Source organism: Drosophila elegans, unplaced genomic scaffold (assembly GCF_018152505.1).
Source record: "Drosophila elegans isolate 14027-0461.03 unplaced genomic scaffold, ASM1815250v1 contig_208, whole genome shotgun sequence".
Classification (NCBI taxonomy): domain Eukaryota; kingdom Metazoa; phylum Arthropoda; class Insecta; order Diptera; family Drosophilidae; genus Drosophila; species Drosophila elegans.
In genome coordinates this window covers 8206900-8225199 of record NW_024545578.1, presented here as the reverse complement: position 1 = coordinate 8225199, position 18300 = coordinate 8206900, and the positions used below count along the sequence as shown (strand labels likewise).

Genomic DNA, 18300 nt, shown 5'->3' with positions numbered 1-18300 from the left:
TTCATTTTCGTTTTCCCCAGGCTTGGTTTTTTCCTATTGCGCTTTTTGTGCAACTTCTAATTGCAGCTGCAGTGGAGCTTGGTGCTTGCAACTTGCAACTTGGAGAAACCGTCGTGGAAACGGGAGCTACTGGATCTGCATTTAATTAACCCTATAACGGTTCGCTAGCTATTCGATAGTTTAAATTTGAATTCGTGAATTATATGATGCGGTCACTAAACACGGATTTTTCCTCATTTCTTTCGAATCAGTTTTTTGTTCCCCTGCCTGAGCCGCAAAGTCAGATTGAAATTCGCTTCGACATGTTTTTGAACTCTGGAAGCTCTGGAGGAGCGGCTTTTGTTATCGAATGCAAAACTATTTAGCCATTGCATGTTGTTAATAATTTTAAAATCAGATTTCCGCAAGTTTGACGCAGACACGAAGGTAGTAGTCGGTCTCCTTAGCTGGAGGAGCTTTTTGTGTGTGTGTGTTTGTGTTCTTTGCTGTAGTTTTTTAGCCCCATGACGTGTCCGTGTCATGATTGTGGTTTCTGCCCTTAAAAGCAGCGACTGCGGGGCTCAGCGCCAACTGCTACTTAAGGAGGGCAATTCAGGAGCGGATTGGGGCAATCAGGGCGAAAGGGCGAACGGGGCATAGCTCCTGACAATTGTTGCGCAATTACACAGAAGACCTATGGGCACGCAACTTTTGGACGGTTTTGCGGTCCGGAGTGCGGCCTCTGGTATCAGCTCAAACTCAAACCGAGAGTCAAATGCAATCCGAGCCCAGGCAAACGCTTAAACTCAAATCACGCCTCAGAAAACTGCAGCCGCAACACAAGTTGCTGCTTGATGTGGCTAATGTTGCTGCTGTTCTTGATCTTGCACCGAGAAAAATAAAGAAATTTTCGTCTATTAATGTGTTTCTAATTTGTTAAAGTCCAATTCATATTTTAAATTCTTCATGACTGAGACTTATTTAACTCTCTTATTTTCTCACTTCCTTTTTTATTTTCTTCAACAATAAGCTTGGGGGCTCTTAAAAATCTTAAATTATACTTTTTTTATTTTCAATAAAAATGTTTCCTAATTTTAGATTGGAAATGTACTCAACATTTTAGGGTGCTATATTAATAAATTAGTCAAAACAGATCTAATATTCTCCTAAGCATGGCAAGTACTATTTGAAAGAAGTAGAACATAATAAAGACAGTTCTATTAATATCAAATATATTTTGAAACATTTTGTGATTTGCTACTTACACTAAATGATCATGTTATTGTTTTAACTATTACAAAATTTAATTTTAAAATGAAATAAATGATATTAATATTTTTAGGGATATTTTTTCAATGTGTGCAATTTGCTCCCGTTGGTGATGTTGATGTTGCTCCCGTTGCTGATGTTGCTGGCGGTGCAGTTGCTGCTGCTGTTGCTGTTGCTGTTGTCGGTGCCGCTGTCCTCGGGTTCGTCCTCAATCACGCCATCGCCATGCACATGAACTACATTCTGTCCGTCTTTGTCTTGGATCCGCTCAACCCGCACCTGCCCCCCGAAATCCATCGGATCCACCGAATCCAGCGAATCCCTGTTTGGATGTTTCTGTTTCTGCAAAATCAATGTTGACGCAAATACGTGTATGTAGAATCATTTTGCCGACAGTTCAGACTTATTTCTTTCGCTACCGAATTTAATTGGATTTTCTCCCTGACTTAAGGGCTTTAACTGCTGTGGTATGTGGAAATCATTTCTGGCCCCAGTCGCAGACACGCAATGCGATGCTGATGCCCCATGTCCCATGCGCCTTTGGGAGCTCTCCTTTTCATCTGGCCAACTGCAAATTTACTCTTGTCGATGATGCAGCAGCAGGAGCCGCCACTGCGACACTCCCCTCTTCTTAAATACCCCCGCTCCCCGACTCCTGAGCGCAGTAAAACCTCACTTAATTTAGCAACTGCGAAAAGTTAATCATTACATTCCGCTGGCCGAGTGGTGCGTGCTCGGTGTGATATTGATGATGCACATGACTCAGCCGCCCGCCAGTTTCGGTATCTAAATTTGAGTGACGGACCAAAGAAATGGATTAAGGTCCAGGGATCAGCCACCATTTGCAAACTAAAAATGTTCATAAAACATAACTATTTAAGAAACTTGTAGTTACTTGTTTAATAAGCACATTAAACAATTTTATACTTTAGTAAGCTCTGCTTTCTGAAGCATACATAAAAATAATAAATGTATGTATTTGAATTTGTATTTATTTTACTTCATGTTTCTTAGCAAGTTTATCATGGCAATCATTTTATAATAATATTATATCATATCGTTTTTTGTAGTGGCTGATTTTATTTCTAAATCAAGTTAGCCTGTTGCTTGATGAAAAATGTCAATAAAGCAAATATTATCAAGGAAATAATCAGTTTACAAGTTATAATATACCTCTTGAATGACATTTAATATAAATGCACAAAACCGTAACGTCTCTGAAAAACCTATGTGAAACCTTGAGCAAACAACCGTAGAATGTCAGAGTTAATGGCATTACCAAATCAATTTCGCGCTTACATCAACTTTTGAGAAAAATCAGGAAGTCTTTGAAATTTAACCTACATGCAGAACGTAGATTTCTTCGCTTTCGCATTAGTCAGCAATATTTGAGGAACATTTGTATGCAAATGGCAAAAAGCAACTGGAGCCAGACAAAAAGCGACACTTTAATCATTCTGAGCAAGCGCTAAACATTTCCGACCAACAAAAACAGAAACTTGAGCATATTTCCGCTGGTTTTGGTCTCCAGAAAGGTCTTACGCTGAGAAAAATGTACTGACAACGAAGAATTGTAATGCATGTAAATAACGTAACCATCTTATATTTAGGCTTGGGTTAGTAAACCTTAAATGTAAAGTAAGTTATTGAATCCAACAAAAGTTTCTGACTATATAATGAATCTGAATCTTGAGCAACCTATTTTTGTGAACTCAATTCCTTAGTGCATATTATTCTCTCGGTGTAAAGTCAAATGGAGCCCGTTGCTATTTCTTTTCAAGGGAAGCTCAAGAACCTAAAAGTTATTTTCTATTTGTTTGTTAACATTATGAAATTCCGACTCTCTGTTGGCCAGGAGGAGAGTTCTAGCCCGACGTTTTTTCACGGTTCACCAAGTCGGCGGCCCACACCCATTCCCCCCCCCCCAACCTTTGCGGGCCCAAAATGTATAACCCCCGCTTCGGTGGAAATCAGCATATGCATATGCCTACATGTGGGTAAACACCACCGCGTCGCTAACCACGGGCACAAAAACTCCGCCCGGCCTGAGCACTTCTTGTCTACATTGTTTGGAATATTTTTAGCCGGACAGCAGACAAACGGACATACGGACATATGGACATATGGACATACGGACAGCGGACAGGCGAGCAAACAAAAACAGGAAGCGTGGCTACCACAAATATGCACGGCACACAGGGGGCTTGGCTGTAAGTTCGGGCTGGGATGTAGATACTAGATCGCTATCTGGCTGGAACTTGGCCACTTTGCTACCGAAATAATGGCGGCCGGCAGGCGTTAGCCAAGGCGGCCATAATTAATGCGCCCATCCCCGAATAACCGAAAAAGTTGCACGAAACGCAATTAGAAGCAGGGACACAGTCGAACATCCCTAACTAGCATCTGTGTTAAAAAGTTAAAAAAGTATTTTTATTCTTATGAAAGAACTATAACTGGAAAGAACTATAACTATTTTCTCCCAACAGAAGAACGTTCCCAAATCGCGATTTATTAAAGGATTTAAATTTAAAATCATATTGAGACTTTTTTCAACATTTAGTGGACTTGTTGTGGACTAATTTCAATTTAAATTGAAAGCCATGAAATGAAAACCATTTTTACCTGGTTTATGGATATTTATTAAGTATTTAAGTACTTAAGATATTTTAGAACAATTTTCGTCGGTATTGGTATTACAAATAAGCAAATTGGACCTTTAATAGTAAAGTTGTTAAGTAACAATAATATAAAACGTTGTCTTAAGTATGTTAATTAAAAAAATTAATATTATACTATTATTTATTTTTTCTATTTAAAAGGAAAAGCTAAATTTTTAAGTTTTGTATATAAAGTCTTTGGTTATAGAAGTTAACCTGTTTTACTTTTGGAGGGTTAACTTGCGCGCCTTCGGGCGGTTCGTTAGATACAGTGATAAATGTTTAATTAGCCGCGTTATTAATCTAATCAATCATGCAGGCCGAAATCAATCAGTAGGGGGGCAGGAGGGGTTATGAATCGCGAGTTAATTCCGTTGCTTAACATCCGACTGGGGACCCAGGAAACCCCCTCCCCCGCCGACATTTGAAAACTTGGCTTTCTTTGAGTTTTCTTGGGCCTTGCTTATTGGTTGTCTCTTTTGCTTAATATTCAACCAAGAGAAAGTGGGACAACTATAGAAACCAGTGCGCGAATGCGAGCCTGGTCTTAGACACGCCTCTCTCACTCGCTCTCACTCGTAAAGTCAGCCAGTTTGAGTTTGACTCAAATTATGTAAGGTGAGCCGAACTCAACGCGCTTGTATTTCCCCTCTCTCACTCTCTTCCCCCTTTCTGTCTTTTTTGTGACATATAAATATTTTTTAGTGGAAGCAACTTTTGCTTAGTCTTTTATCAACATAAATAAATTAAATGTGCCTGTTTTGAAAAGTTCTGTGTGCGTGTGTTCTGGCATTTTGAATGGCAAAAGTTGTGCCTTTCAATCTGCGGAAATCATTGTTATTTTGCGCTGGCAAATTATAGGCCATTAAAATTGATTATTTTCCATTATCAGTGTGGGAGGTTGGCCGTTCGCCGCCTCTCTACCACACCCCCTTAATGGAAAACTGAGAGGCAGCGATAAAGGGAGGTGCACTGACAACACCTGCAAAATAATTTAAAGTTAGGGCTTAATACACACACACAGAGACCCACACACAAGTACAATTGGCGGCCATTATTACATGGCTCCTGATTTCTGTAATTCAGCCAACCAGCGTGAAAGTGGGAGTGAGAGCGGAACAGTGGGCGAAATAAATCAATTAGCCGACCCATCTGCAGCACATGCCGCTCCTGTCACTCTACTGCAACTGCATTGCATCCCTCTCTCTCTCACTCTTGCTCCTTTGCTGCGCAGGCTCTTCTCTCTCTTTCTCTTTCTCTTATTTCACTTTTGAGTGGTCGGCGCTAATCGGTTACGCCGCTGCCTGCCACCCCCTTACCACCAGCCCCAACCCCTTCCACTTTTCCAAGGTAACCACCACGGTGGTTGGCCAAAACGAGTGGAGTCGCGTCCAACGCGGATTCATTGGTTTCTCGTCCGGCCGAGTCACTAATGTCCGCCGATGTCCCGTGTAATGCGTTTTTTGCACGTCTCCTGTTTAGTGGGAAAAGTGAGCGAACAGAAAATGCGGAGATAAAACTGGATCACGCAGAAAAATTACATATACGTAGATACTTCATTGAAATATTTTTTAAGTTTACCAAAGACTACATTGATGAATACAGATCACCCCTTAGTTATTGAATCAAAAACTTAAAAAGTTATAATTCAATGCCTAAAGAACAACTTTAACCCCACCTTTTTTTCCTTTGAAACTCAAAATTATACAAGCTGTTGTAAATAGCGTTACAAACTTGTTAATAATAAAAAAATATTTTTAATTGCAACTATTAAATCAACTACAAATGGAAAATCAACAGCCCTATTGATTTTGCCAGCTAGGCTCGATTTATTTAAATTTTCTTTAATTTGTTTCTTTAAATTAGTGGTAAAAGATTAATTAAAATTTAAAACAGATATCTTAGACTTAAATAAATAAATTTGGGATATGCTTAAATCTTTATAAGAATTAATTTAATATAATAAGGGTATTATTATTTTCCCAGCCTTCGAAAAAAAAATGTAATAACAATATTGAATCCTTCTTCAAGGCTAAATCGAAACCAAACCAAATAACAAATCAATTTTAAAAGTAAAATTGTTCGCTTTATTCTCAGTGTTTCTTTTTGTGATCGATGATTGACAGCCATTTCTTGGTGTCGGCATATCCATAAAAAAACTTTTCCAGCCCGCAAACACCACGTATTACCAAACAAAATCGGTCGTCAATTAAAAGCAACTCGAAAGCAACTAGTAGCGCAGGTCTAGCCTGAAAGTTTGATAAACAATGCACTGAAATCGAATGCCGGAGTAATTAATTATTGAACTTTTACAACTGTTTCGGTTTGGGTTTCGTTGGCTTTGTTTTTTTTCCATGCTTTTTTTGTTTTACCTCTCATTTTCACAGTGAAGCGCTCAATGGGTCGACGCTCAAACGTACGTACGTACACACTACACTCACAAGGGAAAAAAAACCCCTGAATGCTCAGTGGCAAACCGACCACAACCACAGGCAAACCAGAATGCAGCAACAGTAACAGCAACAGCAAGAGCAACAGCAAAAGCAACCCGATCCAAGTTTTAGCCAAGTAAGATATTGCGCTGCCGGTGGCTCTGAGCTCAGTCTCATTCAGCGAGTCGGCGGGCGTTGAGTTTGAGTGCGAAGTGCGGTGCGCGTCGAGTCAGCGAGCGTTGAGCAGCAGCAACAACACGACGGCAACAGCAATACTAGCAACATCAACACTGGCAACAGCAGCAACACCAACGGCAGCCACACAGACGAGCGGTTCCGGTTCGCGTTTTCGAGTGGTGGCTACAAGAAAACAAAAAAATTACCCTCAAAAAAACCGTCGGAAAAACAAGGCCCCTAAAATGCCCTTAATTTAATCCCTCCCTTCGACTGATCTTACAATTTGGAAGCGTGGCATGGCAACCACCACATCCCCCGGCCCCACAAGGACTACCACTAAAGTTTCCACACCAAGAGCTACATCTGGAATTCCTGGGAGCGCTGAATCCCCGGGAGCAATCATGCCCATGGCCGCCGTGCCATTGCCGTCGCACCTGCAACTTTTGGGCAGCCCCGCCGGAGGCATCGGACAGCCGTCGGCGATCACGCCCGTTTCGCCCACGGCAGCACCCACAGGTTAGTTGTTAAACAATGAGCATTTTTATGTTTTAAGCAAGGAAATCAGTTAGTTACTGGCCTAAACATTTTTATTTATTTTAAATAAGAATTTTTTTAAATTTATTTGTATGGATAAGAATTAATTATTTTACAAAATTTACCGACAAACAGATTGTCTTATTACAATAAATTTTCATTTCTTTTAGATTTTCAAATAAAATTTCGTATGTTCTAATTGTTCTCTTATGTTGTTGCTCTGTTTATATTAAGGCTTTCGAACGGCTTAATTTATCTAATAATTTATATATCCTCAACATCATTTCAACAAATATTATTTACGTACTTTGTTAACATAAATCAATTAATTGTGTTACGATTGCATTCATTAAAAAAGTACTATAGTTTTTGAAGCCCAAAAATATTTGACTAAAATTTTTAGAAACAAATTTATAGAAGAGCTTAAGTATTCACTTTGTATAACATTTTTGATATATAAAACAAAATTATTCTTTAAAGAGGCATACAATTATATTGTGGTGTAAAACAAAAACATTATTTTAAAATCCAAACACATCATTACTTTTTTACAGTTGGATATTATAATGCAAGCTTATAATACATCATAAATATATTTTAGGCTTCTTTACCTAATATTTCCTTTTACAATATACTCATGTTACCGTTGCGGATAAATCTGTTAATTTGTATGTAGATTTTCCTTTTAATGCTGTCCTGACACCGCTGATGTTGCTGCTATCGCCTCGACTTTTGCTGTTGGTGTTGCCATTGTCGTTGCTATTGCTGCACGCTCCAAGTGAGCCGCAAGTTTTCGGCGAATTCCGTGAACTGACAGGGATATCGGAATCGGAGGCCCGAAACAGTTTAAAACAAAAGCCAGCCACAAGAAACTGGTGGCACTAGTCAAATGCCTGCTGGAGAAGTGCAATGATTTGGAAATTTCACAACAGCAAAAGCAACGCAGCAGCAGCAGCAGCAGCAACATCGCAGCAGCAACAACACACAACAACTGTGGCAACTGTTTTGGTCTTTCGCACATCAGTGGCAATTTGTTTTGCACAAGTATGGGTTGTCAAATAAAATTAGTTCACGTCGGCGGCCATCGAATGTATCTGCAAGATACACACAGTGTCCGGGAAGGAAAAAAGGGGATTTTGTGGCTATCGGGAGGGGGCGAGCAAAGCTTTGACTTGTCTCTAGAAGGTGTTGGAAGTTGCACAATAAATAAATAATTATAAAAAGAGCCCCGGCCGAGGAAAAGAGACACGTTGAAAAAGAGTTACGGAGACCCCAAACCAGAGACTCAGGGGGTTAAGGGGGTCCAAGGAGGTACATGGCATACATTGAAGTTTAAGCATAGGGCAGAAACCATACTTAGGGGTCTCAGGTTACGTGGTGCGTGTATTCGCATTATTCTTAGAAAGCCAAGCGTATAAAAGGTGTGCACAATGATTTTCAAGAGTGCCTCAGCTCGGTTTGCTATGGTTTGGTTTGCTTCGAAAATGCACATGGTCCGAACTCCTTACGTTACGTATATGAATATGTGTGTCACCCCAGTTGGTGGTTCCACCGCCTAGGAACTGGGGTGATCATTTCACGACTCTTTGCTTCTTTTTATAACGTTTTAAAAAGGAAACAGTAATATTACCACCGGCTCAAGTGAGCCACCTTTTTTTGATTACAGACACATTTTTGCTTGTTTTATTATCTTTAATGATTTCACATTTAAAAGAAGATGCAAAGATAAAAAATGATGAAAAGAATTAATGAAAAATAACTTCTTAATAAATGTTTGGAATTTATCTTTCAAAGAGTTTAATTTAAGAAACAGTGTTAACTAATTTTTCGATTGAAAAAATTCACCTTCATTAATTAAAAGTAAATTATTAAATTAAATGCTTCAACGGCAATGGTACATAACCCAATCCAAAATAATTATAAAATTTGTAAGAATAAAAACCCATCGGTATTTAATTGTTTTATTTTCGTTCTCAGCATTGTTTTCTTAAATTAAACCATATCAGTTTCAAGCAATTAAGGCCCTCTTAAAAATTCGTAAAATAAATACAAAAAACAAATTAATTTAAATACTCTTAAATTCTCTTTAAATTTGGAGGTGTTTAATTTCCATTTTCATACTTTTATGCCTATGGTTAACCACAATTTAATAGCAAGCTATAATCCACAAACGTACAATAAAATCCAATAAAGGATGGCATAAAATTAGAGTGACTTATGTTAGAGTACATCTCCCCTCGGCGGAATTCTTGGAGCTTAGGAAAATGTGCGAAGATCGCAGTAATGCGCACTGGCAGTAAAAACCAGAAGCTTTAGAAGACGAGTAATGCGCTGCGCGCGACAAACAAGATCAGCGAGCACTAACTGAAGGGGCTGAGATGGGAATGGGGATATGGGGATGTGGTCGAAGATGAGGATGCTTTGAGGAGCCACATAAAAAGCGAGCAACTTTAATTTATATGCAGTGCCTGGAAGGGAGGCAAAAAGGGGCGACCGGGAGGAGCAGCGGCAAAAAGTTACCGGTAGCAATAAATCAAACTATCAATTGAATTCCGAGGCGATCATCACTTGTGGCGAGCTGCGATCCCGAGTTCGAGCTTCAGTCCGAGTACGATCGGCATCGCTTCTTGTTATAAGTCTCACGGTGACGTGCGAGTGGGTACAGAGGAAAAAATAACTTAGTTATATCATTACGACATTTAAAGCTACAATTTAGAAATCTAAACTTTATCTTATAACAACCAGGGAAATATTTGTTTTGTTTTTGGAAAGAATTGTTTATAAAACTATGAAGAATGGTTAATTCTGTTTAGGAAACTAACTAAAAAAATTATATATTTATTGGCCTAGGCATATACAGTCAATCTCTCGCTTTTACACTTAAATATTTTAAGAGTTCCAAATAATGAGATTTAACAGGAATCTTTTTAAAATGTTTATATATACTTAACAATCTGAATTTTATTTTTTATTGTTTATGTTGGTTGAAAAGTTGGTACTTCAAAAGTATTGTTTGTTAAAAACCCTTGTCCCACATAAATGTTTATTAGACTTATGATAGGCAAAATTAAAAGCTTTTTTATGCATATTTTTTTTTCTGTGCATAGGCTTGAGGGGCAGGATGAAGGGTTCGGGTTTTGGGCCGTGGTTCCAGCGATTTTAAGCCGCTTTTGCAATTGACTGAGGCGCATCGCGGGGCAGTCGGAGCTGTCGCATTGCGTAGTAAATCATCGGTCGATTCCGCTCCGACTTTACCATAGAATCTGGACTGGGAATGGCACTGCGACTGAGACTGGGACTGGGGCAATCCGGAGGCACTGAGCGCTGTTGACATCCAAGTTGGCCGGCTGTTGCGGCGGCATAAATCAAGCATGGCCATAACCGCGGCCACAACAATTGGCGCAACATGCGAGTGCAGCAAATTGCCGCGGCCACTTTTAAATGGAGTAAGCCCGACTGGTCGAGGTCCCCATATGCATGGAGTTTAATTAGCCAAGGAGCTGATTCCCGATCACGATCCCGATCCCCGATGAAAGTGCATACTGGAAACTGGGAACGACTGGCATGCCGTCGCCACACACGGAGCTCGATCGCACCAAAAAAGAGGTGTTAAAATGTGTGCAGTTCTCGCGATCAGATAAAATGTCAAAATGAACATAAAAGCTTCTACATCCGAGGAATGGCCAATTGCTGCCACCACTCTGACAAGTGATCTCCCGTCCGTTTCCCATTCCAATTCCCATTCTCATGCCGATTCCGATTGCGATTCTGATTCCGATCCAGAGAGTCCAGGTCCAACAAATTGCCAGCGAGAATTTCATAAATTCCGACTGGAATCAGCAGTCGGTGTCAGCGGTAATGGACCACACCGCGTCCATTATGCCCATAAACGTTGACACTTCCGCCACTGGACGGAGTGCTCTTGGATCGGCTTTGACTCTGGCTGGCTCTGATCTGACTCTGACTTTGACGTCGTCGATCAAAAACACACCGAAATTTGTCCAGGCATCTCGTTGTCCCACTAACCAGTCTTCCCCCCAAAATCCTCGAAGCCTCACTCGTTGATCGGGGTACAAATTTCTTGGTGTTTCTGTGTCACGCGCGGAATGCCGGCAACAGCTTCGTTTAAATTCCAATTGACGTTTAATGATTGTGCGCCTCTACACTTAGAGAAAGGTGTGCTATCAAAGGCAATTGTATATTTTAAAAGCACTAACAAAAGCACTCCAAGAAGCAATTATAAAGGCAGGAAAAGGAACTTTTGAATATAAACTTAATATGTGTAAAACTCTTTTAATTATAATTTAAATTTAATTTAATGTTTTCTTTTTTTAAAATTTGTCTTGACAATAATTAGAAAATTAATCTATTATTAAGTCTATGGGATTATTTTGACGATAGGCAGGCCAAATTCTCCATAAAAAAAAGATTCCCAATGGTTTTCAAACCTGTTTTCTTTAATAACTTATACTTTTAGTCATTACATTTTTATACACTTTTTTATCTTAAGGCAAAATAATCTTTTACCGCATAATCCATTACTTTATATGAGCATATTTCTAATTTGTATCCGAAAACCTTAAAATCACCCTTAAGCTAACGAAAAATTTAAAAGAGTTTATAAAATCAGTTATACTTAATGTATAGGCAAATTTTTAGTAACAACTGAAAAAACCTCTTTATGTTTTTTATTCCTATTCCTATTCCTTTTTTGGTTGGAAACTCACTCCATTTTTCCCAGTGTACTAATGATTTCTTGACCTCGCATTTTAGTCCTCGCCCAGCCGCACAGTTTGAGTCCATCCACGCCCATCCTGACCCAGGGCGCACCCCCTGCTCCGGCGCTGGGTGGGATCTTCTGCGGAGGCAGTGCAGCGACGGCGGGACCGGGCGCTGCGGGGGCGGCAGCTGCAGCGGCGGCCACGAACCTCAACGCACTAGCCTCGCAGCATCGCCTACTGGAGCTATCCCGCTTTGGCCTTAGAGGATACGACCTGGCCCAGCACATGCTCTCCCAGCAAGGAGCTGTTTCCAAGCTGTTGGGTAAGTTAAGTTGGGGCAAATCAGGGGTAGTGAAAAAGGGGGTGGGGTAGAGAGGAGGGAGGGCTAGGCAAACGTGGTCCAGACCAGACCGGACCAGACCAGACCACCCTGACCAATGCAATCAGCGGCATAACGCGGAACCACAAAACACGCGCCCCAAATGCAATCGCCAAGTGTCCCCAAGCGTCCCAATCGATTTGCACGGCTCCGTTGTGGGGTCACGTATACAAGACAAATCGATTGGCAATCGCCATTGCCCCCACCTGCACCTGCACCTGGACACCCCCTCATTTTTCCCCTTTTTCGCCTTGTTTTCCCCCTTTTTCCCACTGGGGAAGTCTGCAGCAGCCGCACACCTGTTGCCACCTGTGGGTACGAACACCAGCCATGTCATTCTCAATTTGCAACCTTCTCCACTCAAACTGGCTAATTTGAATTGCAAGCTTAAAACTTGAGCAGGAAGTACAGAACTTTGTGAATTTATAGGTTGCCAAAAGTGGGAAAACAAAAACATTTGATTCCAAGGCTATTTATTAAAAAAACATTTTTAAAAAAACCAAACCAATTGTTTTTGTTCTGCTTTAAAAATAAAGAAATAAAATTAATGGATTTTATTATTAAATTAATCACACGTAAGCTATTTCAATTAAATAGGCCATAAAATATGTAAGGGTCTAGTACAACATTTGACTTAAGCGCATTTTGCACATAGAATCATTTGCACAACAGCACAAAAACCTTTAGTACAAAAACAGCAAATTGCTTTTTATCACAAGCTAGTTTAGTGTGTTAGAAAAAGTTACGCTAAATAAATCTGCCCATTCACAAATATTCATTAGCTTAGCTTCAAATCGCATCATCCGATCTGTGTGGATGCCATTCATTCCCATTCAAGTCAATTTAAATTGTGTAAATAATTTCCGTTTTGCACAAAAAGCTAGAAAACAAATGTACAAGTACATTTGCTGGCCATTCATTGATTTAAGGCAGTCGACTGCACCGAAAACAAAATCTGACTGTACGTGTAACAAATTCCCCAATAAATTTGTGTGCTAATTAAAACTAAAGATAATAGTTTATTTGCATCTAGAAATCAAATTAATGGCATGTCCGAGTGAGCCAGCTAATCCGGTAATTTGAGGATTTTCTCTGGGTGTAATTCAGCGACAGAGCTCAATTTGAAAGATAAACGCGCGCGCCTGTCAACTGCTTCCGACGAATTATCATTTGAGCCGACTTTTGTGACTCTATGACTCTGTGACTCTGCGACCACTGCGACTACTGCGACTTGGAGTCTGAGGTTTCGAGTCCGCTGATGTTGTCAAATATTCAAATTAGCGCTCCGCTGAATGGAAGCCGACTGGTGGCTTAATTGTCTAGTTAGTTAGTGGCTCGGAGCAGGCAGTCAACAGGTAGCAGGTATCTGGCATTTGGTATCTGGTAACTGGCAGTGCCACACAATGCACTGCGACCGGAGGGCTTTTGACCTGTTCGAAACGCCCACACGGGCCAACTGCCTTTGAACAATGTGAAAATTATGCGAGTCGCACAATACCCGAGCCCAAGGCGCTGGCAATAGGAAAAAAACGGCCAAATTGATTGCACAACTGGGATGGGGCATACCTACTAAAATTTGAAGAACCAGACACGCCTTTAGCCGCACAAATTTCGGGGTCCCAAAAATTAATTTATTTTATTAAAAACATATTTCAAAAGCAACAAGGGTCACATTCCATCCTAAAACAAAAAAAGGCTTAAGAATTCTAATAAACCACTAAGATTTGTAATCTTTAACAAGTAAAAAAAATTATATATATATTGAAAGCCATTTACCCAACATTTTACTGTTTTAGATTATTATATTTTAAAATAATTTTGATTATAAAACTATTAAAGTTTTATAATAAAAGTTCTTGCAAATATATTTTCAGCATTGAAGATCATTTGAACTTTTGAAAATGGTCTAGGCACTTGTGACATTCTTTTATTTGAACTTGACATTATCTTTTAATATTTGGGGTATATGTATTTGATTTAATTATACCAAAATCAATACGGAATCTACAATTATATTTTATATTTTAACTTAAACAAAAAGGCATTTGTACTTGGAGTAGTTTTAATAATTAAATTTGATATGTTAAATTGGTCCCAATAGGCCAATGTTAGGCCTTTCTTTATAAAGTAGATAATGAAAGTTTGCTGCCAAAGTTAATGTTTAATATATTTAAATATATTCTTTGAAGATTTACAAACATTAAATATCAATATATCAAATAAGTCTCTTAATCGCAAAGAGGAAGTTCATATGTTTAATCGGCAATTTCTCAATCTTGCAGGTACGTTACGTCCGCCGGGTCTAATTGGCGGCTCCAAGCCCAAGGTGGCCACCCCGACAGTGGTCTCCAAGATCGAGCAGTACAAGCGCGAGAATCCGACGATCTTCGCGTGGGAAATCCGCGAGCGACTGATCACTGAAGGTAGGCGAACAATGAGTCCAGGGGCAGATGCCGATCAATGGGGCAGTACTTCGATTATGGAGTTGGGAGTAGGAACAGGGAGAGACGGTACACAATGCGAGTAGCTGGGCTAATTAACTGACAGGGAACCCCCGAAAGCGAAATTGCCCAACAAATGACAACGGTTGCGACAAGCGTCTGCTCTTGTTTCCAAGTTGCTTACGCGCTTCTTTTTCAGCTCATGAGTTCCTTCAGCTCACCCAGCTTTTCTTCAGCTTCCTTGAGCAACTTTAGATGGGGGATTGACAGGAGGAACTGGAGGATCTGGAGGAAAGAGCAGCCATCAGCATCGGGCATCAAGCATCGGCACTGGATTGATGTGTTTATGGTGCTCGTAATGCGAATGCCCGCCGAGGGCTCATTTAATGTTGTAAGAACAACCGGGAGGATGGAGGATATATTGTTCCACTGCCGCAGATTTAGATTTATCGATTGGCTAATTTATGAACATCCGCTGCGAGTCCGATTGATATGTAAATGTGCTCACATTTGTGTCACTCATTTTGGGTTCCCTCCACCGAAGTCTGCGAGATAATCGCGCGGACAGAATAGGAGCCAGTAAGTAGTCCAGTCGGCAGCAACCAGTTGACGGTTTCTGCCGGCCACTTGACAGTTGCCCGTGGGCAGTGTACAGTGGTCAATGGATGTGGATGTGGATGTGGCTGCTGGACAGTGGACACTGGACAGGGGACAGAGGACTGTGGTCAGTTCGCATCGCTCGGTGCAATGAATCGTTCCGATAGCCATCTCTCGCATGAGACGCACGAACACACACACGGCGAGATCCCAATCGCTCCTCTCATTACAGTCAATCCTCAGCTCATTTCGGGGTCACCAACAGGTCATGATGCGCTGCATCCGGTGCACGAACAATGAATAAAAGCATGTCCAAATCAGAGCGCTCTTTTTATAAGTTTGACTTTATCAATTAAAAAAAACACATGTTTAAATGCCTAGATTTATCCTTTTTAAAGTAATGTGGAGACTTGCAAAATATTAAAAAAATCTTTTATTTTTGGATTTATTAATAAACTTTTTTAATCATTTATCATCAAACTTAAATTAACCCAGCTACAGAAATATTTAAATAAAAGTGGATCAATTCTGAAAATAAGAAAGGCTCCAAAGATTTTGTCACACCCACGGACGTTTTAAACTATATTTAGAAAAAATGTTTAGTTATGACCTGACCTTCTTGATAATATTTATAATAACCTTTACCTGATAGCTAAATGCAATGTCCTCCCATCTTTTTCAGGTGTTTGTACCAATGCCACCGCTCCCTCAGTGAGTAGCATCAATCGAATATTGCGCAATCGAGCTGCGGAGAGGGCAGCGGCGGAATTTGCCCGAGCTGCGAGTTACGGCTATGCCATCCACCCCACGCACCCGCATCCGTACACCAGCTTTCCCACTTGGCCGGCGCATCATCCGTTGTGGGGAGCCGTGCCGCTGCCCTCTGGAGCAGCTGGTGGGGCTCTGCTGCCCGGCGGAAGTGGCAGCAGCTACGGCAGCGACGGCAACATAAGCTCAAACCCCAACAGCAGCAACGGCAACACCACCCACAGCAACAACACCAACAGCGGCAGTGCCTGCGGAGACAGCAGTGCGGGAAGCGGCCGCCTTTCCCTGCCGGCTCTTTCACCGGACTCCGCCAGTCGGGATAGCCGCTCCCCTGATGCAGATGCCAACCGGATGATAGGTGAGTTCAGATACCTTCATTTGCGCTTTTTAAAATTACATTTAAACAATAGTTAACGATAAAACATGACCCACAAAATATTTTGTTTAGAAAAGTAGATTTCTAAAACACAAAATTCCCTTCCAATGTATATTTTTATTTCCTGTCACTTAGATATATATTATACAAAAAAAGAAAAAAATCCATTTAAAGATGTACAATTCTCTGGAACTCTATTGATTTTGTAACAATGTCATAAGTTATTTACATGTTTTGAGAAATAATAAGAGTTATTTGACATTTTTTCAGTTTTAAGTGATTTGGACTTACCAAATTTGCTTACCAGTGTAGACAAATTGTCTTCGTTGTCATGCTTTCTTTATGTTTTGTCATTTCCAAGCCTAGTGATGAATAACTTTATGTTTTAAGATGTGCTTTTCCTTTTTTAAAGGTATTAAAATATTTAAGTAAATTAATAATTAAAACGTAAATTTGTTCAGACATCGAGGGCGAGGACAGCGAGTCGCAGGACAGCGACCAGCCGAAGTTCCGGCGCAACCGCACAACCTTCAGTCCGGAACAGCTAGACGAGCTGGAAAAGGAGTTCGACAAGTCGCACTATCCGTGTGTGAATACCCGCGAAAAACTGGCTGCGCGGACGACGTTGAGCGAGGCCAGGGTGCAGGTGAGTCGACATCACAACACCAACTCCTACTCCTATATTTTTGGTACCCCAATCGAACACATCCACCCACCAACACACCCTACTAACCACACATCCGGAGCTGGCTACTCCGGAGATGACCACACCACGATCCCCGGCTCTTTTTTTTATCGACTAACAAATTGTCTCTTCACCGATTGATCAACCAGGTTTGGTTTTCCAACAGACGAGCGAAATGGCGGCGCCACCAGCGGGTCAACTTGCTCAAGCAGCGCGACTCGCCCTCGACCTCGAGCTCACCCACGCCGGCGGTTCCACCTGCAGCTCCAGCTTCGGCTCCTGTTCCAGCTCCAGAATCTGGCCAGCCGAAGCAGCCATATCTCTACAGCCACAGCAGCATCAGCAACACCATCTGCAACACCAGCAACACCATCTGCAACAGCAACTGCAACACCAGCAACAGGAGCAACTTGAGAGGCAACAACCACGTGGAAGAGCCACCAGTGGCGGTGGCAACTGCCTCACCCACAGCATCAGCTCCATTATCAATGGGCGGTGAGCACAGCGCCTTCCGAGCCCTGCCAATGACCTTGCCCCCGGCATCGGCGGCTGCCTTCGCCCTCAGTTTCGCCCGCCAGTACATAGCCAAATATATGGGCACGCCCATTAATCTGGGCCACAATTTGGCATCCAGTGGTGCCGCCGATCATCAGTCGTCGGAGGACGAGGAGGGGCAGGAGGAGGAGGAGGAGGTAATCAACGTGGAGCACGATGCCGAGTGACCATTTTCCTATCGCTTTAAATCGAGAATTTAGTGCAATTTTTACTACTTAATTTATTCAGTTTGTACCACATCTAACAGCGTGCTGAGTACAAATAAAATCGAAACGATGACATGCGTGCGATAAATTCTCACGAGTTTCGTATAATTGGTTTGGGAATTCAGAAGATGACACCCTTTGACATTTGCGGGGGGGAGGGGAAATAACTTAGAGATGCCCGACTCGAAAGAGACTTTTCGAAAATAACTCAAGTGGACAAATCTGACAATTTTGTGGCTACCAAAAGCAAAGTGAAAAGCAGACACACAGAGGCAGTGGCACAGGCTCCAGCTTTAGAGAACTCGAACTCAAGTACCTGGCATGTTGGGTCTGGAATTGGACATGGGAAGGAGATGAGGAGATGAGGGGATGAGGAGATTCGGGGATCGGGGATCCATTGCTGGAGCCGGGTGATTAATGTGGCTTTAATTACATGCGCTGCCGAGTCGTCGCCGTCCTCGTTTTTGTCGTCAATGTGTATGCTCGGATGGATCACTATAATTATATAGATGGCCGAATTAAAT

At 41.3% G+C, this 18300-nt stretch overlaps 1 protein-coding gene across 2 annotated transcripts; it reads left to right on the top strand.

Annotated features, from left to right (window-relative positions):
* The first annotated feature begins 6491 nt into the window (after positions 1–6491).
* LOC108146961 (paired box protein Pax-6) lies at positions 6492–17864 on the top strand. 2 transcript variants are annotated; one of them, XM_017273217.2, is made up of 6 exons: positions 6492–7030; positions 11822–12091; positions 14431–14571; positions 15869–16312; positions 16792–16976; positions 17165–17864. In XM_017273217.2, the coding sequence occupies exons 1-6, from the start codon at positions 6811–6813 to the stop codon at positions 17735–17737; spliced, it is 1833 nt and encodes a 610-aa protein (XP_017128706.1). In that variant the 5' UTR covers positions 6492–6810; the 3' UTR covers positions 17738–17864. The 2 variants fall into 2 exon arrangements, with proteins under 2 accessions (XP_017128706.1, XP_017128707.1); XM_017273218.2 differs by having other exon boundaries at positions 17182–17598.
* The last annotated feature ends 436 nt before the right edge of the window (positions 17865–18300 follow it).